Source organism: Nanorana parkeri, unplaced genomic scaffold (assembly GCF_000935625.1).
Source record: "Nanorana parkeri isolate BGI_ZX_2015 unplaced genomic scaffold, ASM93562v1 scaffold57, whole genome shotgun sequence".
NCBI lineage: Eukaryota > Metazoa > Chordata > Amphibia > Anura > Dicroglossidae > Nanorana > Nanorana parkeri.
In genome coordinates this window covers 1,814,390-1,837,587 of record NW_017306325.1, presented here as the reverse complement: position 1 = coordinate 1,837,587, position 23,198 = coordinate 1,814,390, and the positions used below count along the sequence as shown (strand labels likewise).

Genomic DNA, 23,198 nt, shown 5'->3' with positions numbered 1-23,198 from the left:
AGTAGACATGTGCGATTCGTTTCGTACCGAATCGAAATTCGGACGAATTTTCGGAAATTCGGACATTCGGATGTATCCGAATTCCGAATTATAGACATAACGAATGCAACCGAATCCGAATTTCCATTTCCGAAATTCGGTAGCGTTAGTACGAACGTTCGTTTCGTTTTCTTTTCCTATTCGTTTCTTATTCGTTTCGTTCGTTGGAGCAAAGTGACATTAGAGAAGGAGAAAAATATTTTTTTGCAAACGAACGAACGAAACGAATAAGAAACGAATAAGAACAGAAAACGAAACGAACGTTCGTACTAACGCTACCGAATTTCGTCCGAATCCGAATTCCGAATCCGAATTGACTTTCACACACGAATCCTGAAAAACGAAATAACACAAATACGAATTTAAAACGAAACGAAACAAATTTTTTGGCAGTGCACATGTCTAGTCTCCAGCAACTTTCTATCCACTAGTTTGGCAAAGGGAGAAGGGAAGGAGGATGAGAGGGGAGCAGGAGAGTGTCTTGCCTTGCTGTGCCTGTGCACGGATCTGTACGGGTGGGTCCTTACCTGTGTGAATGAGTGCTAACTGAAAGCTCATGTGCACTGGTATTTGTTGTGATGCTCCTACACCTTGGAAACTTTTGGCTTTCAATGGGTGTTTAAAGCATAGCAGAGTGACAATGAACAAAGATGAGTAGCTCAGAGCCACTGTTGCAGCCTGGAGTCACTTTTAAGAACAGCTGACGTAATCCTTACTCTATTACTTCCATGTATTTTAGATATTTGACAGAGTGTACAAATTCGGTTTTCAGACAGACTGATGAATAGCTCTCCTGTCCCGCTGAAAATATTATAGCGCACAGCATTAAAAATGCCAGTCACAAAAGGTTTTCTTATTACTAAATATTGACATTTTATGGTATTTGTTCACCTTTTCTGCTCCTAAAATTTGTCACAGATATTGAAGTGAACTTATTGAATTGCTGTCATTTAGAGAAGGAAGATGCCTGGACAAAATCATCCGTGGACTAACATTGATGATGAAGTCAGGGAGCAGGACATTTTTCATTGTGCAAAAACTTCCAAATGACAGACGGAACTTTAAATGTGGACTTTGCAATGACTTTGACTTTTGTCATTTCATTTGGAAGCTGCTCATAAAGTCGCCTTGAAATGCGCTATGACTTTTGTTCATGTTTAAAGAAGAACTCAAGGAATGTAAAAAGTTAACCCTTGCAGTGGGGCTACCCTTGCACTGCAAGGGTTAACTGCTTGTTTCGAGTGACCCCCGTAGCCTCTTCTTTCTCGGGCTCCATTGGTGTATGCCCCGCTGACGTCATCATGCTTAATGCAGTCCATTGACTTGTATTGGATGTGAAGATGTTGAGGGACTTACCACAGCTCTCACCCCCACATGACAGATGATCAGGTAATTGTATCTTCTGCATTCTGGACCCTAGACAAAAATGAGAAGTTATCCCTTGCAGTAAAGGCATTGCCCTACTGCAAGGGTTCACCTGCAAGCACTATTTTGTTCGGACCGGACCGCAGGCATAATGTGCCTTGCTTTATCATGCGGCCGAACACATTGCGGTTGGAGGGTGTGGTTACTGTGTCATTCGCTTCATTGGACCGCCACGTCCCCTCCTGCTCCACAACATAGTGAGCCGGCCGCAATGCGATGCAGTGCGTTCTGGCCAGAATCGGGCCGGAACGACTGTGTCTGGTGTGAACAAGGCCTTAAAGTAGTATTAAACTCTGCAACTTGTTTTCAATAATGAATCCAAATCAAACCAGTATACATTTCCCAGTAAAGTATTCCTACATTTTTGCCCAACCAATCATCATGTTTCCAAACAGATCCAACTCTCTCATCTCAGCTTCCTTGAACTTCCTGTCCAGTACAAGATAACACAGAGCAGAGCAGGACAGAGCAGTCTCCAGCAACTTTCTATCCACTAGTTCGGCAAAGGGAGAAGGGAGGGAGGAGGAGAGGGGAGCAGGAGAGTGTCTTGCCTTGCTGTGCCTGTGTGATTGTGGAGACACACACAGCTTACTAGTACACACAAGGGTGGCTCCATAGAACCCTGCACGGGGAAAGGAGCCACCCTAAAACAGGTTATCAGTGGCTAGTGCTTCTGGGACCAGCTGATTCTTCAGGATACTAAAAATGTTAAACATCAAGGAGCAGCATCAATTGTAACCCGCACAGACGCCATGGGACACAGGAGACGCTGCAGTCTGTGCTGGATCAGAGACCGACACCAGCGCTGGAGGGACTCCTGAAAACTACAGGGAAGAAGAAGAAGATCGGATCAAGAGGCATCATTTAAGGTAAGTCCTTAAAACAGCATGGGGGTGGTTTAGACTTTAATGTTACTTTAAATATCACTTTAAACCTCCATGTTGCAAATACCTCCTTGTAATGACAAATGTGTTTGCAGACAAGGTAAGTTAAGGTAAAATATTAAAATACAATCTGCACTCGACTGGATATTTTATGTCTGCAATGTGCAGTGCTGGGATGAAATGAGAGTGAGATGGAAAAGTAGTGCGGTGCTCGGCACAATGCCAGATCCTGTGTACAGTGAGGGCTGGTATATGGTATGAGCTCCTTGTCCTCTATGAGGTAAAGCTGTACCAAAATGAGTACTGAGGACTGTATTAAAGAAGCCCAGGAGTGGAGTGAAGGGAGCAACAATAAGTCTGTGTGTGTGTGGGGGGGTGTAATCTCTTATACGTTGGAAGCAGCTTTCCCACGTACGTTTCTCCTCCTAAGCCACACAAAGATCCCGGGGCTACGTTCAGTTTGAAAGCAGTTTACACATCTCAGACTCCAGACTCACTCAACCTAAAAGGTTCCTATCTATATTTACACAGATAACACAAACCGAAAACTATGGGGTTTAAAGAGGTGCACCCCCATTGCATAAATTATGATAAAATACATATTTTATTTTGTTAAATTACACAAGATCATGATAAAAATTGTTTATTAAAAACACATTAGAATACACCCCCTTCTAGGTATGCCTTACACCTAACGCAGCCACATTACCAACATTACCACATAACCATTTGTATTATTGTCCATTTTTTATCTTCATTTTTATTTTTGAATGGTCACAACGGTAATTCACAGTGGCTTGCATTTATAGGCCGATGTCCCAACGCATTTCACTGGTATGCTTCCTCTGGGAACCGAGGGTGGCCAATCTAACATAAATAAATAATTATTCAAATGTCACAACACTGATTATATTAAATATACTTTAAGCATCAGTAAATAGTTGATCTTGCATCAATATTGGCAGGGTTAAATTTGTTCCTACTCACCCAAAGGGGTGCATGGATTAGGGAGTTTTTTTCTCCGCTGAGTCGGTTGCTTTAGGGGCTGGGGTGCACTCCAAACAGTGGTCTCCATCTCTAACTGGTGGACTCCACTGTTCGGACTGTACCGCTATCATGGGTTAAACCAGCAGATATGGATGGCCATATCTATATGGATATATTTATGTGTACTATTCTCATTAAAGAGATACTTTTCATAGAATCCATTCACTCCCTAGGCGAGTTCGTGGGCTGTGGGCTATGGCGGACTCCATACAGCGGTTCCCACCCCCTTTCTCGAGGGGATCCGCTGACTGGACTTCGCGGTGACCCACTGACATGGAGTGCGGGAAATGTTCCCTCCTCCTTTCCCGCACCTTGGTGTATTCCAGTGATCTCTCCCACACATATTTCTGTTATAGTTTCCACTTTTTATCAATTAATAATATATCCAATGCAAAAATGTCTACCATTTACTGTTTTCTTTGTCAATCTATTAATTTTGCTCCAATGTGCATAATAATCTATGGATTAAATCAAAATAAATACTATGAAAGTTCTATGATATACATTAATTGTAGATCATGAAATGTTTGATCTATATTCTCATATGTGACTAAAGAGCTATTATAAATACAATTCATATATGCAAGCTCTGTCGGTGATGTATTAAGATGTATTATGTGTGCATCCCACGCTCCCCTGTCTCTCCTTTTTCTCATCTTTATTTCCTCTTCCATCTGGCTGTGCAGACATCTTCTCTTATATTATTTTCTTCCCAGCTTCCTCTTCTTTATTATGCTTTCTCCCCCTTTCTTCTTCCCTTTTCCCATCTTTTATCCTTTCCTTTTCTTCTCTATCCCTTACTATATCCAGATGGGGACTCCGGCCCTAGGGACTGGCAGAAAGGGTGCTGGCCTCCACAAACCAGAAACAATCCCATCATGTGTTTCACTGATGTTACCACCTTTCAGAGCGCCAGTATTTTCACCACGCTCCCTGGCGACTCGCACAGGGAGCGGTTCCTGGCTTGGATCAGGTGACGATGCGATGACGTCACCAGGGGAGCGCTGTTATTAGCACCCACGCAAGCCCCCAGCGTCAGTGTACAGCCTGCAGGGCTGTATTAGCTGCTGGGGGCATGATATCGAGAGAGAGAGGAACGGCTACCTTACGACGCTGACCGACAACTTTTTGTATCCACCTCCAATCTTTTGCGAGCAGTGGTATGTACTTACTTTAAGTACTATATCCAGCAAGGATGACAGGGTACAGTGGCTTGTTCCCACTGATACTCAGATTAGTTTTATGTTTTTCTTTTCTTTTGAGGCCCCAAATGGTATCCTCTAACTTTTGATTTGCTTCTCCAATAAGGTACCCCCGCCATCTCCCGATTGGGTCTGCCTTCACTGGGGTCGGGGACCTCCATTCATCCTCTCTCCTTCTTGTTCTTCCTCCCCCCCCCCTGCCTTATGCTTTTACTCTCTCACTGTCTGAGCCGGGTGGAACGACTGGGACGCACACAGACTCCAAGTGTAGGTGATATATTTACATACATTATTCGACCTGTGTACCATACCACTAGACAAGTTCAAGTGGCTGTGTTAGAAGTTCAATGATGTTTATATCTTCTATATATTTTTCTTAAATTGTATAGACAACTTCCCTCTCCATCTCCTGAAGAAGCGCTATCTAGTGCGAAACGTTGAGAAAACCAAGCTCCTCCATCACCTTTCTTTATACTAATCATGTCATGTGTACATGAATTTTTCAATGATCATGTTTTTCAATCATGTTCCATTGCATAAGATTCTGATTGTCATCTGTATATGAATGAATTTAACTAATGTGGAGTGAGCTTACAGGGGAATCATGTTGTCAATTTTATCAATTCTACTTACCTTTTAATCAAATAAAATATTTCTTCTAAAAAAAGTCTTGGTTTGTAAGTTGTCAGTCGGCTGCCCAAAAAAACCCCCCAACTTTCCTGACTTTTCAATATACCATTTTCAGGGGTGTTGGCATCCTGTGCCTTGATCTAGGTCATTCCATTTCAAATCAAAGGGGTGTCAAGGTCAACATAGATCCTTTCTAGCAAAGCAAAAGCACCATCTCACTTGCCTTCCCTCTGCCTGGTCTGCGGTGAAAGTAGATCAAATGGAAGGGTTCGCTATGAGACACGCTCATGTGACCTTTTTACAATCTGGACTGAAGGAGTGTCTCTGTTACCGTTTTTCTGCACAATGCAGAGGCCACACAGGCCTAGGTGTAGCCCAGTATCCAGGGTGACTATCTTTTTAAATGATTAGTCCACATGATGTCACTTAGGAAAAGTGCAGTTACAGTTCACCCATTTAGGGTCCACACACATGGATGGGAGAGAGGCGTGTGGTGTCAGGCAGGCGGCAAAGTGCAGATCTCTGGCGAGCATAGTTACTATTAAGTACAATCTTTTCCACAAGCCAGAAAAGTGCACTGCAGTCTGTAGAGGTGGCCATACACTTTACAACCATCGCAAGACCTTAGTCTTGCGATGGTTGTAAAGTAATTAAAAAAACGTACAATCTGCCCATCTTGGACAGGCAGATCGTACTTGCGATGACCGCAATGCTGAACGGGCAGTGTGCGCGTACGCACACCGGCCCATGCGGCTTTGATCTTACGATCATGTTAAACACCAGCCGAAAATCGTACGATTCTCGGCTGGTTTTCTAGCATGCTCCTAAGACAAAAGACGTGCGACCGTACAGTAAAAGCGGTTGCACGCCTTCCATACACTTTACGATTATTGTACGATCGCGGGATTTCCCGCGATTATCGTGCGATAATTGCACAGTGTATGGGCAAGGGGGCCCAGAACCTGGCTGCCCCATCTGCCACGTGCGCCTGCCTCACAGAATTATCCTTGGCAGATAAATCAGTTCACATTTGTAGATTTTATCTGTGTATTTAGCAGCTCAAGGCAACCCACATAATAACAAAAAAAAAAAAGTACATGTTGTATTCTGTTTACTTCACACATCAATATTTGTTTCCATTTTTGTGCGGCAAAGGTAAACGTATAGTTTTATCCACTTGTGCTGCCATGGTAACAGACAAACAGCGCAGAGGCACGCAGGAGTAGAGTTGATCGTAACCATTACACTACCAATATACAATATCATCTTTACCAATACAAGGCTTTCCTCCACCAAGCCCATTCTTAACAGTATAATGTGTATTTCTAAATTAGAGCTGCTGTTTAAATAGGAACTATCAATTTAATTGGAAACCCCCTAGTCATTTAGTAACCATTCACATACTAACATAATAGGTTTCCCTTCCTCAGTATCCCCTTTTATCAGCAAAAGGATCTGTGGTTATGCATTTGTATCAGTAGCTCCATCTAGTGGTAAAATATGGTATTGACGTGTGACCCTTTAATGGAAATCTGTCGTAAGAGAAACATAAACATTATCTTTGCTGACCTCAATTAAAGTTGCATTTGCCTGGCTACCATGCTTACCCTCAAAAGTACAAAAAGGAATTTAGCAAAAATACTACATGCCTACACCTAAAACATTGGATACCTAGAGGATACTAATTGCTGGATACCATTATTATTTTGTAACACCTTACCAAGCAACTACCAGATGTACTGCCAATGTTGCTACAAATACTATATTCCAAATCTCCCTTTCATACTGAGTAGGGATGCACCGATACCGATACTAGTATCGGTATCGGTGCGGATGCCAAGTATTTGGGCATCAGATGCTCCGATGCCTAGCCCGATACTTCCTGTATCAGGAAGCCTGATACTAGTCGGGAAGCTGGCCAGTCAGGAAACTGGGTGCCGTGTAATGACGCGACACCCGGCTTTCTGATTGGCTGGGAAGCCTCATGACGAGGGAGCATGGAACCAGCTTCCCAGCCAATCAGGAAGCTGGGCACCGCGTCATTTCACGGTGCTCGGCTTCCTGATTAGCCAGAAAGCCGGCTCCATGCTTTCTCGACATATAGTGACAAGAAGCATGGGGACGGCTTCCCTGCTAATCGGGAAGCTGGGTTGCGGGTCTTTACACGCGGCCTGGCTTCCTTATGGGACTTCCGGTATCGGTATTCGGTATCGGCGAGTACCGTAAAAAATATTGGTACTCGATACCAAAAATACCGGTATTGGTGCGCCCCTAATACTGACTATAAGGTATACAGCAACCTTTCTCCCTCCAATTTTTACTACAATTTCCCTATAGGAATCAAATGATGCATAATAAAAGAGATCAACAAGACAAGGAATGTTATTGCTGTTTTTGTTTTTTTTTATTTAATGCTGCCTTTGTTTTAATTTGCTAAATGGTTACAAGAAAACTGTAACTGCGTAATAACAATATTTATTATTATTACTATACAGGATTTATATAGCGCTAACAGTTTGCACAGCGCTTTACAATATAAATCTAAAAGCATTGTTATATTTGCACATTGAAATTCTACTTTCATACACGTGAAGTTCTACATTGCTTGTGATTCTATACTGTAGCTGTAATGTTATGTAAACTCCAATGTTATAACAGAGTAAAAAAGGGCTCCACCCACCCAGGAATAAACCATTTAAGCAAAAGTAAAATACAATTTAAAAAAAAAAGGCATGGCGAGGTGAAGTAACATTCTTTCATGACGGCTGGCCAAGCTGGAGGCCGAAGATGCGGAATCAGGGAGACCAGTGGAAGGAGATGGCAACATCAGCACCAATGGGAAAGCCGGAGTGCAAAGCTGGAAGGGATCGGTTTGGCAGGTAAGTGGGCCATAATATGCTGTGAATAGGAATGCACCGATACCAGTATCGGTGCCGATACCGAGTATTCGGGGGAGCACTCGTACTCGCCAAAATGCTCTGATACCTTCCCCGATACTGGAACTTCCAGTCAGAGGAGGGTTTCCTCTGACTGGCAGTGCCGTAGGGGAACATGGAGCCATCTTCCCGGGCAATCAGGAAGACGGGGGCAAGTAATGACTCGCCCCCCAGCTTCCTGATTTAATGCTCATTGGCTGGGAAGCAGGTTTCCCGGCCAATCAGCATGGAGCCGGCAGAACAAATTTAAATTACACAAGATCAAGATAAAAATTGAAAAAAAAATTAAAAACACATTAGAATACATGGCTCCATGATAATTGGCTGGGAAGCAGGCTTTCCAGCCAATCAGCATGGAGCCGGCTTCCCAGCCAATCAGGAAGCTGGGAGGAGGGTCATTAGTCACCGCCCGGCGTCCTAATTGCCTGGGAAGCTGGCTCCATGCCGATTGGCTGGGAAGCTGGTTTCCCGTCCAATCAGCATCAAGCCGGCCAAACATGGAGACGGCATCCCAGGAAATCAGGAACCCGGGCGGGGAGGCCATTACCCACTGATCGGCTTCCTGATTGTTTGGGAAGCAGGCTCCATGTCAGCCGAAGCACCGGTATCGGTACTCTGTATAGGTTGCGGCTCTCTGCTCAGACACATCAGAGGGCCCTCATGCCTGAATAGAGGGCCGCGGCTGCATGGTCAGCTCGGCCAAGCCGCGATCCGGGTAAGCTCGACCTGGCCGCAATCCAAGACAGCTCAGCCTGGACACGACTCTGCGCCTATTTGCAGGGGTGGGTGTAGAGTGGGAGCTCCACCCGCCTATATGTTAATCCGGTGTTCTGTCGAGAATGCCAACCCAGTCCAATTTTCCGACCTGAAAATCTGCGCTTGCGCAGACACCGATATGAATGAGAAAACAGCCATTTAATTACAAAGTATTTATTTCTAATTGTTAATTGTGACCGTTCATAAAATGCCATCCATGGCTGTAAATAATGGATGACATTTTATGCACATTCACAATTAACATCGTAAGCAATTATATTATTATGTAATTGCTTACGATATTAATTGTGAATGTGCATAAAATGCCATCCATCATTTACTGGCTCTGATGGCATATTATGAACGGTCACAATTAACAATTAGAAATGCTTTGTAAATAAATGGCTGCTTTCTCGTTCAACCTGGTGTCTGCGCAAGCGCAGGTGGTTAGGTCGGAAAATTCGACTAGGTCGGCATTCTTGACAGAACACCGGCCCTGGACCCTGGTTGTCCGTCTGTAGGCTGAATTCAGGCAATTTAAACGTAAGGCTAAATTGTTTTAAATAAAGTTGGTTGATTTACATTTCAGTTGAAGTGATGTCTGTTCCTGTTAGTTGTGGTTGCTAACCAACACAGCTGAAGTGTGAGAGCCAAACATTGTGGGTAAATGAAAGCGAGGCTTGGTTTACAAGAAGAACCACATGCAGTCGCATCTGAGGCTGTGGGAGAGGGAGTTATGTCACAAGGACTGTGTGCGATCAGTTTATGGTAGTGTCTGCGGGATAGGAGAACAAGGAGCGCTGCTGATTGGTGGATTTTATTAGTTCAGAGAGGTGATTGGTCAGAGCCGTGTATCTCAAGGCGGAAGCAGGAAGAGACTAGGCAGAGACGAGTGTGTCTACGGGGAGGGGGGAGAGAAGACAGTGACTGCCCGCTGGGGAGAGCTCTGCTTCTAGAGATCTGCATGGACGGCAAGAAGGCATTGGGGTGAGAAAGCTACTGACACCCACCAGCCTGCTGCTCTGCAATAGCATGACATGATAAGTCCAATGCACTGTGCACTCAGCTGTCCTATGACTGCTCCAGGATGAAGGTTATCCTGACAGGTGATGCGCAGGCTTCATACAAACTATCATAGCAAGTGTACTCATAATAATATATACAGACATAATAAAATATACAGACATAGCAACACTCAGAATAATATATAGAGACATTGCAAGTATATTCATAATATTATATAGAGACATGACAAGTGTATTCATAATTATATATAGAGACATAGCAACTGTACTCATAATAATATATAGAGACATAGCAAGTGCACTCAGAATAAAATAGAGAGACATGACAAGTGTATTCAGAATAATATAGAGAGACATAGCAAGTGTACTCATAATAATATATAGAGACATGACAAGTGTATTCATAATAATATATAGAGACATGACAAGTATATTCATAATAATATATAGAGACATACGATAGCAAGTGCACTCATAATAATACATATAGACATAGCAAGTGCACTTAGAATAATATAGAGAGACATAGCAAGTGTACTCATAATAATATATAGAGACATGACAAGTGTATTCATAATAATATATAGAGACATGACAAGTATATTCATAATAATATATAGAGACATACGATAGCAAGTGCACTCATAATAATACATATAGACATAGCAAGTGCACTTAGAATAATATAGAGAGACATAGCAAGTGTACTCATAATAATATATAGAGACATTACAAGTGCATTCAGAATAATATAGAGAGACATAGCAAGTGCACTCATAATATATAGAGACATAATAATATATAGAGACATAATAATATATAGAGACATGACAAGTGCACTCTTAGACGATAGAAAAAGTGACACAACAGACTGAATATCATCCATTTAGGATTTGCATCCACTTTAAAGCCCAGTTGAAGTTTTGTTTTGTATACTTGCTGTGCAGTCAGGTTCCATAACAGGTAAGGAATGTTTTGTGTGAGTTCATGATTAAAACTGTAAGAAGCCACTTTGTGTCGGTAGCACACTAAAGAGCCAATCCGTTGCTCTCACGCAGAGTGCAGCGAGTCTTCAGTAGCCCCACACACTACCCTGCACAGTGCTCTGACCAACAACCCTCATGCTGCTGGGCATATCATCTTTGGAGCGGAAGAGGAGACAGGCTGGAGGGAGTGGTGTAAGAGCAAGCCAGGATTGCGGTTCAGGTGAGTATATTTTTGTTATTTTAGCTCTATAGGCAAAACAAACTTTTAAAGTGAATCTTTACCCACTTTGGCTAAAAATCACATCAGCGTACAGCTCTGCATGCTAATAAGAAATAATATTACATTAGTTAAACATATTTTAATGTTACTTTACATTTTAATAAACAAAATATAAAATAAAATTTAATGCTTTACTTTTCCCGTTTTCTACTCCCTGGTTCTCTTTAGCAAAAGTGATGTAATCATGCCCAAGTGTTGCATCCTGGGAAGGTTACATCAGCAGAGCATTGCTGGGAAATCTCATCTGCAATCTCATGAGATCTCAGGGAAAGGCATTTTCCTCCCCTGAGATGATGTGCATGGTCACATGTCCTAGTCATGTGCCAGAGTTCCAGGAAGTAAAGGGAGATGGATTCATCTGCCCTTAGTAAAAATGGCCACCATGAGAAGGAAGGTGAGGAAAAGAAAAACACGATATGCAAAGAATAAAAAACCTAAAGTTATCTGTAAGTATCTATTTGCAGACCTTTTACATGCGGCTCCCCATAGACCAACATGGTTCTGGTCATTTCTTTTTTTTTCCTCCATTGCAAGATGAAAGAAAAAGACTGGACGTATATGGATGTCACAAAGTGACATCTGTTTTGCACTGCTCCGATCAGTAGGGGATCCCCCCATGTGAAAGAGGCCTTACTAATATAAGAAAACTTGCTTGTTTGTGTATTTACCTTTCCTGGGCTGGGATACCTTGTGCGTAAGATCAACCCTTTGTGTGCAGAAAGTTACCTGCACTGGGATCCCTGTGCCAGAATATACTATTTTATTTTCAGATACCTGCTTCTCAGTTTAGATTTCCAATAGATCCCCAAATCCCATGGTGTCAAAAGCACTGTCTGTTTCACCTCCTGTGCTCTGCCATTCCCAAGCAAGACTGCTCATCATATTAGTGTACCAATGAAAAGGTAGATGAAGGGGGTAGGACCAGAATGCTGCCATGGTAGCAGGCAGAAAATTGCACACAATAGAACACCCCAGGATGTGAGACTTGTGGGATGTCGGTGCTCGGTAGGATAGCTAAAGTGATGTGTAGTCATCTGGAGGGGATTTCCACGATCTCTTCTTCATGTATCACCAGTCACACTGGTACTGAAATAATTTGCAGGCTACTACGGCTGACCTCTCATAATGTAGGTGACAGTTTCATGGCTGTCATGCTGACCCAATGACTTAAGGGCTCATGCTTATGGGCCCAAATGTAGGTGTATAGGCATACAGCATAAAATACACCTGTATTTGCAGCACTGGGATCCGCAGCTGCTGCATTTTCCTCTCCATACCATTGTATGGACAGAAAATGCTATTTGCATGTAAACACAGGTACCAGTGTTTACACTTTTTCTGAAGTCTCAGGAGGGTCACATGACGCCACAGATTCCTTCATCCCTTTTTCTATAGAATGGGCGGTCCTTACTGATGCAGAGTGGGGCACTGAAGACATAATGTCTGGTGTGCTCTCTGCACCCTAGTACACAGTGAATGAAGGGCCCCATAGTGATGCCTCCTTATGGGCGGGCCATCAGCACCCTGTATTCACAGTAGATTCCTCAGTCTATTGGGTTGCATGGTGCGAGGGCATCTTGTGGTGGAGATGAGGTACTGCGGGAAGGGGGCAGTCTTGAATGAAGGTAAGAATAACAGCCGGAGTTTCTTTTTTATTTTTAAAACTGCTTGGTTGACTAGATCATTGAACAAAAATGTCACCCTGAGTCAGGCTTCACTACCTACTGAATCACTGGTCTGGAACAAGTGCTCATATCAGTCTTTTATTTGGCTTTCTAAACGGCATGCTTGTTCAGGTTAGTAACTTGCAGTATTGAAGTCGGAGAGCCAGACATCTTGTATTTTTAGAAGGTCAGCAATGTGATCTCTGGTTTATATATACAGTGCATTCAGAAAGTATTCAGACCCCCTTCACTTTTTTCAATTTTGTTATGTTGCAACCTGATACTGCAGTTTTTTAAATTCTTTTTTTCCCTCATCAATCTACACTCAGTACCCCATAATGACAAAGTGAAAACAGAATGAGAAATGTCTGTGAATTTATTCAAAAGAAAAAACTGAAATATCACATGTAGTTAAGTATTCAGACCCTTTACTCCGTACTTTGTTGAAGCACCTTTGGCAGCACTTAGAGCCTCGAGTCTTTTTGAGTGTGACGCGACAAGCTTTGCACACCTGGATTGGGGGATTTTTTTGCAAATCAGTCAGGTTGGATGGGGACCGTCGGTGGACAGCCATTTTCAGGTCTCCCCAGAGATGTTCAATAGTGTTCAAGTCAGGACTCTGGCTGGGCCACTCTAGGACATTCACAGGTTGTCCCTAAGCCGCTCATGTGTTGTCTTGGCTATGTGCTTAGGATCGTTGTCATTTTGGAAGGTGAACCTTCAGCCCAGTCAAGGTCATGAGCGCTGTAGAACAGGTTTTCATTGAGGATATCTCTGTACTTTGCTCGATTCAGCTTTCCCTCAACCCTGATAGGTCTCCCAGTTCCTGCTGCTGAAATGCATGATGCTGCCACCACCATGCTTCACTGTTGGGTTTGTATTGGGCAGGTGATGAGCGGTGCCTGGTTTCCTCTGGACATAAGGTTTAGAATTGAGGCCAAACAGTTAAATCTTGGTTTCATCGGGCAATATAATCTTGTTCCTCACAGTCTGAGTACTTCAGGTGTTTTTTTTTTTGCAAACTCCATACGGGCTTTTATGTGTTTTGCACTGAGGAGAAGCTTCTGTCTAACCACTCTGCCATAAAGGCAAGATCGGTGGAAGGCTGCAGTGATGGTTGTCCTTCTGGAACTTTGTCCCATCTCCACACAGGATCTCTGGAGCTCAGTCAGAGTGACCATCAGGTTCTTGGACACCTCTCTTACTAAGGCCCTTCTCCCCCGATTGCTCAGTTTGGTCGGGCAACCAGCTCTTGGAAGAGTCCTGGTTGTGCAAAACCTTTTCCATTTGAGAATTATGGAGGCCACTGTGCTCTTGGGAACCTTCAGTGCAGCAGTAATTTTTTGTAGCTTTCCCCACATCTGTGCCTTGCAATAACCCTGTCTCTGAGCTCTGCAGACAGTTCCTTTGACCTCATGGCTTTTGGTCTGATACAGTATGCATTGTCAGGTGTGAGACCGTCTATAGCAGGGGTATTTTATGATAATAAAGAGTAGATGCATAGTCCTATACAACCGGCCCTTTGAGGGTAACCATACTGCTGATGCGGCCCCCGATGAATTTGAGTTTGCCACCCCTGGTCTATAGAGAGGTGTATGCCTTTCCAAATCATGCCGAATCAATTTAATTTACCACAGGTGTAGAAACATCAAGAGAAATGGGAGACACCTGAGGTAAATTTCAAGTGTTGTTGCAAAGGGTCTAAACACATGCCAATGTGATATTTGTTTTTCCTTTTTTTTTATACATTTGCAAATATTTCTAAAATTCTGTTTTTACTTTTTGTTTTCACTTTGAGTGTAGATTAATGAGAGGAAAAAAAGAATTTAAACAATTGTAGCATTAGGCTGCAATATAACAAAACTGAAATAAGTGAAGGTGCACTGAATACTTTCTGAATGCACTGTATATCTTAGTATAGGTCTCTTATTATTATTATACAGGATTTATATAGCGTCAACAGTTTGCGCAGCGCTTTACAATATAAGGAAGACATTACAATTACAATACAATTCAAGACAAGATGGTAAGGAGGGCCCTGCCCATTAGAGCTTACAATCTAAGAGGGAGGGGCAAGTGATACATGAGGAGATAGCTGTGTGGGGATGAATTGTTTGAGAAAGTGATAGTTCAGTGGTTAGGTCGAGGCAAGATTGGCTTCCCTGAAGAGATGAGTCTTTAGGGCTCACCTAAAGGCAGTCAAAGTAGGAGACGGAAGGACAGGTTGGGGTAAAGCGTTTCAAAGAATGGGGGGAGACTCTAGAGTAGTCCTGGAGGCGAGCATGGGAGAAGTCTCTTTGACCATAACGTATGCTGAAACAGCAGTGAACCCGCTGTAGGTGGCTTAGGAGAGAGTGTGATAGACCTCTGTGTCTCCGAGCCTGCTGTGGGGAAGTGTGATGTCCTGGAAATGGCAAATGCTACATTTTTATAGTAATGGCTAACGTGACATTTACGTGAATAGAGCTAAGAACAGAAAAACATTTAATGTGATCAATACATAAACCTAAAACCCATCTTGCAGAAACAGGATGCTTGCCTTCTGGTATTTAAACAGGAATTTGGGATTAGCAAAACCTTTCTGTGATCGCTTGTGCTATTGCTGTCAATTTGCAATGTACAAGTGCTAGGAGAGGAATATTAAACTGTTGATATGAAATATGTATTTATGTAATTGGTATGAGTATATTATGCCATTTTCTATGACACCGTTATTAGCTGTTGTAGAATGGCATTTTATGACAGAGCATGCCTTACATTGCACAGTGCTGAACACGTGTGTGTGTGTGCGCGTCACTGGATACTCATGCTGAGGCTGTGATCTGTGACAGACTATGACAAGGTGACGCTGGGTCACTGACATGACACAGCACTGTGCTTCTGCTCTGCTGCAGCCAAGCTCATATCAGCAAATCCCATGAAAGGGGCAGCACTTCACTTCATGTCTGTTTGAATACAGACAGACTCAACGTAGTGTCTTTGTACTTGCAGTGTCCACCACACCGACATGGATGACAAGATGGCTGACATAGATGATGTCTTGGTGCCCGAACTACACAAACTGCTGGAGCAGGACTCGTATCTCGTACCATACAAGAAGGATTTCCAGAGAAGGTAAAGTGAGGCACATGCCGTGTCCCCTCACCCTTTTATCCTACGTGTTTCCATGTCATTCAGGGTTAGGAACTTCTTCAGTTGAAGTTTTGGGTTGGCAGCCACATGGCACCCCAGTTGTTGTCGGATTGCAGTTTTTAGGGATTTCGTGGTATGGAAAGTTGAATATTGTTGTGAGAACAGCTAGAACAATGCAGCTCTTTCTCATCACTGCACTCTTATTTATAATTGTGGAATGCCAATCTTGTTAACTCTGCATTGTGAACTTGTGTCCTGTGAATCATCACTTTAATCAAAGAGGAAAACACTTTTAGCTTCTAGGGCTTGTTCACACATAGTGTGTTAATCAACTCAGACTCCACCAAATAGACGCCCGCTCAGATCGAGAGAGCTCCTGGCCGGCCGTTTTTTTACTACGGCCGGCCCGCAGGTAGTTAAATACTTTTGCTGGCTATGTACCCAGTTGTTGTATTGTTGTTGTTGAGTTGTTGTATGTTGGGTAGAAATGTAGACCTGGTGCATTTGTTTGCAAGTCACTGCAATGCATAGAGTTACATAGAAGTTTTAATAAAGATGGTAAAAAGTCAGCACTGCAATACAGTTTAACAATGGACACAGTGCACAGCAGCACACGTTCATACCACACACCAACACACACAGATTATATGCACATTAACGAGGTCCTGGAGCTGCGGGCGGGAGCTGCGGCTGGTGTGTGGGCGGGGCAGGAGCTGCGGCCGGCTGGCGTGTGGGCGAGGCTGGAGCTGCGGCAGGCTGGTGTGTGGGCGGGGCGGGAGCTGCGGCCGGTCTTTACACAGTTTATGTGCAGCTACCCCGAAAGTAAGACCTAGCGGATTTCTGTAATATAAGACCTACCACCGAACTAGGTCTTATTTTCGGGGTAGGTCTTATATTACAGAAATCCCTGAAGATAGTGCTAGGTCTTATTTTCGGGGTAGGTCTTACTTTCGGGGAAACACGGTAGTAGGCTTTTCGTGGACCTAGCGTCAGATCTTCATTAATTTTTCATGTTATTTGCATGCAAGTGGAAGAGGTCGATTTATCAAAGTTTTCACAAAGTGATCACCCAAGAGTCGCACTTTTTTCAATTCGATGAAAAAGATGTAAATCTTGGGTGACAACATTATTAAAAAAGTATTTATTCATCTTCAGACATTGCAGTTCTCCTCCTGACAATGCCTTCATTTTCCTTCCAAGGTCAAAAGGACTTAAAGTAGTAATAAACTCTCACTCCTGTTATCAATAATGAATCTAGATCAAAGAAATATACATCGCCCAGCAAAGCATTGCATTTTCTTTGTGTATCACTAAGCTGTAGATCCTCAAATCATCTCTGAATTGGTGCTGACACTGTCCTTCCTTCTGGAGGGTGACTACTTTTGTTCCCCATGGTCCCTGTGTGTGTTGTAAAGTAGCCACCACTCCAAGCTCTCTCCTGTGATGGACTTCAGTCTCATGATTACTTTACTCATTGTATTGAAGTTTTAGTCTGTATATGTGATATTTCTCATTGTCTGCTTTGTGACATAGGCCTCATTTGCATAAGTTACACTATGATTTTCTGGGTTTTTCTCTTCTTTGAATACACTTTAACACCAACCTCATGAATTGTGCAATGTTTTGGCTCTTTTTCACTTATGCATTTATTATTTTGATTATATTCAGGTTGTATTGTTTGATCATGAATGTGTACATGGAATTGATGGCTTAGGGATAAGACCTCTGGCTGCTGAGGCTTGAGGTATTCCTTGTGATGTGGCTCAGGCCTCATATATGAAATTCACAACCTATTTGTTTGTATATGTGATATTTCTAATGGCCTTCTTTGGAGCATAGGTCTTACAGATGTTGCTGCATAATTACTTGACTTTTTGTTTGATACTTTCCTCATGGATTTTACAGGATGCGTTAACGTTCTATATTCATTTTCTTACAGAACATTAGAGTCAAGTTCTTTATGCATGTATCATTTTAATTATATTTTGGTTGTATTTGTCCTTAAATTTGTACATAGAAAAAATAGCTCAAGGGTTCTGGCTGTTGAGACTTCATTCAGTGGGCAATCATATATTCCTGAGCCAAGTCCCCTTCTCATTCAGGCACTACCAGATACACTCCCTGTGCCCTAAGCACTTGAGGAGCATGGTATTAAACCCCCTTCCTGTCCATGCCCTTTTTCAATATTCAGCGCTGCGGTACTTTGACATTTATTCAGTTTTTGTATCATTTTTTTAGGGACAGATAGAGCTTTTATGGGTGGTATGTAATCACTACTGTGGTTTTTTATTTTTCACCATGTTTTAATTTTTTTAATTTTTACTATATAAAGAGAAAATACAGAAAATTTAGAAAAAAAAAACAATTTTCCCTACGTTATGTTATAAAACATTTATTATTACCCAGTTTTTTGGTAAAATATAAAAGATGGGGGTCACATCGGGTAAATAGACACTAAACATGTCGAGCCTAATTTTTATTGTTTTTTTTTAACAGTTAACTTTATTGCCATCTCATAGGGAGCCTCCTATGTGATAGCAAAGATAATGTGACCATCCCTCTTTATGGAGGCATCAGGGTCAATTAGACCCCTAATGTCACCTAGGGACCCCGAAGGAAGCTGATGAAGCAGATCTGCTTCACCAGCTTCTCTTCAGCTACAGAATCCATGACAGCTGAAGGCAGAAGTGATGTAATACACATCACTTCGATTCAGAGACCAGAAGGGGAATCAGTGGGAGATTGTGTGCTGATCTCCCTCCGATATCAGTACTGAAAGCTGATGTGCCGGTCCAGGGCCCACATGGGCCACAGCAGAGCCGGGGATATGTGGCAGCGGAGGGGGGCGCACGCTTCAACACAACATACAAGCAATCGGGCGGCTCTACAGCTGCCCGAACGCTTGTATGTAAACAGTTGTCGCTGGCTGGTTAAAATGCAAACAGTTTCCTACCCAGCACGCGTGCGCACGAGTGAGATAGCGAGAATGGACATTTTAAAACGCACGCCCGCATTTAGGAACCCCGCTTATTTACAACGACTGGATGGAAAGTGGTTAAACTGTAGATTTATAGGACAAAGTTTCACTTGCCTACCATGTAAAAAAAAAATATTTCATCATCAACCATATACATGAAGTAGCTTACGAGTTGTCCTCATCATGTGATATGTAATTAATAGATGAACACTGCATGTATGCATGTAGCTATATACTGTATGTTACAACTCTACTACAGTATGAACAAAGCAAAACATTTTGTTCACATTAGCAAAAACAAAAATTGGTGTTGTACCACTAGCTGTTCCATTTTCGTTTGAAAAATCATTTGTGTATGATTTCCGAACTAAAATCTAACCACGTATGGCCACCTTTAGTTTATGATGCAGTTTACTGCAGTTTATAATGTAGGATGTGATTCGCTTAAACAGCTCTACAGTGCTGCCACCTAGTCCAATTTTCATTTGGTTGTTTGACTCGACTGGATTGCCCTATTCTCCTATCAGGTCTGAGCCTTTGGGAAGCAAAGCCTGCAGGCCGTAGCCCCACCATAGTTAATTATTTCTCACTGATCCTCTCTTGCAGTCCTGGAAGATGATTGCGGAAAACAGATTTAGTTACCTGGCAACTCAGCTTTAAGGAATCTTCCAGGACAGCCGGGAATTGCCTCCCATTATTTTAGTGATTAAGGGTTGCTACATTCTACTGTTTGCCTTTTGGCTTTACAGGCAGTCCCCGAGTTACATACATTCGACTAACATACGACTCCTACTTCCAAACGGAGGGTATTACTGTACAGCGGGGGTAGTTGTAATGCTTCCGCGCTTGTGCTGACGAGGAGTGCCCGCCTTTTTGGGTCTGGTTCGTAGTCCTGTACCTACATTACAGGAAGTTGGCTCTTGTTAGACGTGCAGACGAGGGGTGCCTGCCTCTTCTTCCGGGTCACTGTGAGGTTTTTACTGCTGTCTGTATCCTCATTAGAAAGATTTAATTTCACTTCCTGTCCTTGAGACAACAGGAAGTGAAAGGAAATATACCCCTAGGAAGTGAAATTCACTACTGTAAGAGTGATCATGGGAAAAAGGTGTCTCCACTGAAGCTTTATCACCAATCCTTGTTTCCATGACAACCCAACATTTTCAAAATCCAATTGTCACAGGGACAGAAAGTGAGGTGAAATCTTCTGAATAGGGGCACACACAGCAAAACAAATATCACAGGGGGTAAGCCCTTCCCTATGCTATCCAAAACAACAACAACAAAAAACTTGGGGATGGAGTTACACCTAAAACATGTACCTGTTCCAACTTACATACAAATTCAACTTAAGAACAAACCTACAGTCCCTATCTTGTTCGTAACAAGGGGACTGCTTGTATTTATATAGTATTACTAATACAATGAGTCTGAGCTTGTTTTATTGTCTGTGAGCCTCACATTTCCTGTTTCAGGTGGGCAGTGCCACACACTCTCCCATGATCTGTCCTGCAAGATTCCTGGAAATTGAGTTATTGGGTAACTGTGGGTTTTTTTTTTTTTTGGCTTTTTTTTTTTAAACGGAGGTGTACATCATGTCCTAAAATTATTTTCTACTTATGCTTCCTCCCTCTTAGCTGCTGGAAGCAAAATGAAAACAATATATTCAAATCCAAGGCATGTTTTGAAAGTGGGTACCATATCGTTCCACCCATTACTTTTCACAGTAGGGTCTTTCAAGAGAAGTATTATTGCCTTGCCATTGTCATTTCACTTCTTTTATTTTTCTACTCTATATGCAAAGAACTTGCTGTCATGTCCTGGCGTGATCCAGCAATGTATATATTGCTGTATGTCTAATTTTCCAGAAACAACAGCCAACTTCAAGGAACTCTAAGCAAACGCACTGTGCTCAAGATGTGTGCAGAATAAGAAAGCCATGTTTTATGACTTATGGAATTCAACTGATTTTTGATAGTTGCGTCACTTTCAACGCTCACTGGGATCTTGTTATATTGTAAGCTAATATTTTACTCTTTACATGAGTTCATTTATTGTTAAAGAATGTTATTTTTTAAACTAATATAGCAATAAAGGTTGTATGGGTGGACCTCCCCCCACTTCTCTTCTAGACTTGTACTTACCTGTTCCCGATCCAGCAAGATAACGCTACCTATATCGCCTGGCTGCTCGTCAAAAAAATCTTTCTGGTCAGCCCTGTTTATACATGGACTTCTGCGTTTGTATTTGGAAGTCCAACAAAAATAAATGGGTTCCAGGGGCCTGGCCGGGAAAATATTTTTGAACAAGCGCATCACGATCTAGGTAGCAATACCTAACTGGGTTATGAACAAGTTCCTATAAAACTAGGAGTGGGGGCTTGTGGTGGAGCGATTGCTCTGATATACCGTAGGTGCAATTACACCTTCATTTTAGTTTAAATACAGATACCTCTGATGGTTAATAACTATGTGATAAACTGTGATGCATTGATGTAGATAAAGCATGTAAAAATAAATTTAAACACATGGAAAGATGTGGACCCAGCACACAAAAAAATATTGCTCTATGGATACATATTCGATACTCGGTGTGTTATCTGTGTGCATTTAAAAAGAAATCCAGGATGTATATTTAATCCTTGCAGTGGGGCTAACTAGACAAAAAACTGCTCGTTTTTGTCTGTGTAAAGAAAAAAAATTATACTAACTTGCACCATGAAGAGAGCTTGTTCTTAGACCAGTCCTTACAGCCTCTCTCCCCCTCGTCTGCAGTGGTCCAAGGTCCCGTAAATCATCACATTCTATACACTGTGTATAGATAAGAGGACACGGAAGAATATTCCAGTGCTGCAGCATAGGGAGGAGACAGGCTAGAGGGAGCACTGTAAAAGCTGTCAGGCTCGGAGCTTCGGGTGAGTATAACTTGTTATTTTTGAACCGAGACACAAATGAGCAATTAAGTTTTTAACGCCTTCATGACCAGTGACATACAGTGTATCGGGCCCATTTAAACAGACTTGTCGCTGGGACTCTGTTTACACTTGTAAAGCTGCTTTGCAGTAGAAGCGATTCTGGCGGCTCAGCTGCTGCCTCCGGTTTCTCTGGTGTTGGGGGGAAGCTGGGGAGTAGATCGGCGAACCTCCGTTCACTGATCTGCTCCCCGTACTATGGGACCAGGAGCGATGCAGATTCACTTCCGGTCTCATAGCTGTCAGTGCTGGGCTCCTGGAGCCCACCAATAATCTATTGAAGTTTATTTAACTTTATTTTTTTACTTTATTGCTGGGAGCAATAGCCAGCCTGGCATTTGATATTTCAAATTTCAATAACAGGCTGGCTATTGCACCCAACGACTGCCTGCTGTCAATCAGCAGAGGAGGCACCTGAAGGAGAATGTTCTCCATCAGGTCCTCTTTTGCTGATTGACAGCAGGCAGTGGGCGGATGCAATAGCCAACCTGATATTGGCTATTGCATTTTAAAATATCCAATAGCAGGCTGGGTATGGCTCCCAGCCTCTAGATGCAGAGGAGGAACGGGGCGGCGGCATGGGGGCCGAGTGAGAGGAGACACGTGGGGGGTAGAGAAGGACCGGGGCAGCAGCGGAGGTACGGGGGGGCAGCTGGGATATGCAGTCACATCGGTCTCTCCTCCCCGCTTGTGCCGGCTGCAGTGGTCTGTGTCCCCGCTGCCTCTGCCGATACAGGTGGGGAGAGCAGCGGGAATTAAAAGGGACACAGACCGCTGCAGCCAGCACCAGCGAGGAGGAGACCGGAGGCAACTAATCAAAAAGCAACTAATCGATTTAATTGATTAGTTGTTGCAGCCCTAGTGTGATAGCCAGGCAACTCAGCATTTTCAGAAATGGAGCCCAGCAGTGAAAGTCTTCTTGTTCCTCTAAGACATATTTCTTTTAAAGTTTTTTTTTTTTTTCTCTTATACTACTGGTAGCCAAAAAAAAGAAGTAACATGTGTAAATATACTAAGCTATGAAAGGCACTTTCTAAATTGCACTGGGATAGAAAAGTCCAAAAGTGGTATTTGTTCATGCTGACGTTGTGTTTTTGCCAATTATGGTAGTAGAAATATATATGGTTTTTTTTGCTCAGAATCTGTTTGTTGAACAGTAAATCAACTGTCATTGACCTCCGGGCTCTACTGCTGTGCTTAGGTATAACCTTGGTTAACTCTTATTTTAGTTTCTAGGCTGATAATAA

At 42.7% G+C, this 23,198-nt stretch overlaps 1 protein-coding gene across 1 annotated transcript in view; it reads left to right on the top strand.

The window, feature by feature from the left end:
* The first annotated feature begins 9,815 nt into the window (after positions 1-9,815).
* Positions 9,816-23,198, top strand: part of GBE1 (1,4-alpha-glucan branching enzyme 1) — a 106,837-nt gene continuing 93,454 nt past the window's right edge. Inside the window, exons 1-2 of the mRNA XM_018576140.1 lie at positions 9,816-9,906; positions 15,866-15,988. Of these exons, the coding sequence (XP_018431642.1) occupies positions 9,884-9,906; positions 15,866-15,988 (146 nt within the window). The 5' untranslated portion in view covers positions 9,816-9,883. The remainder of the gene's footprint in view (positions 9,907-15,865; positions 15,989-23,198) is intronic.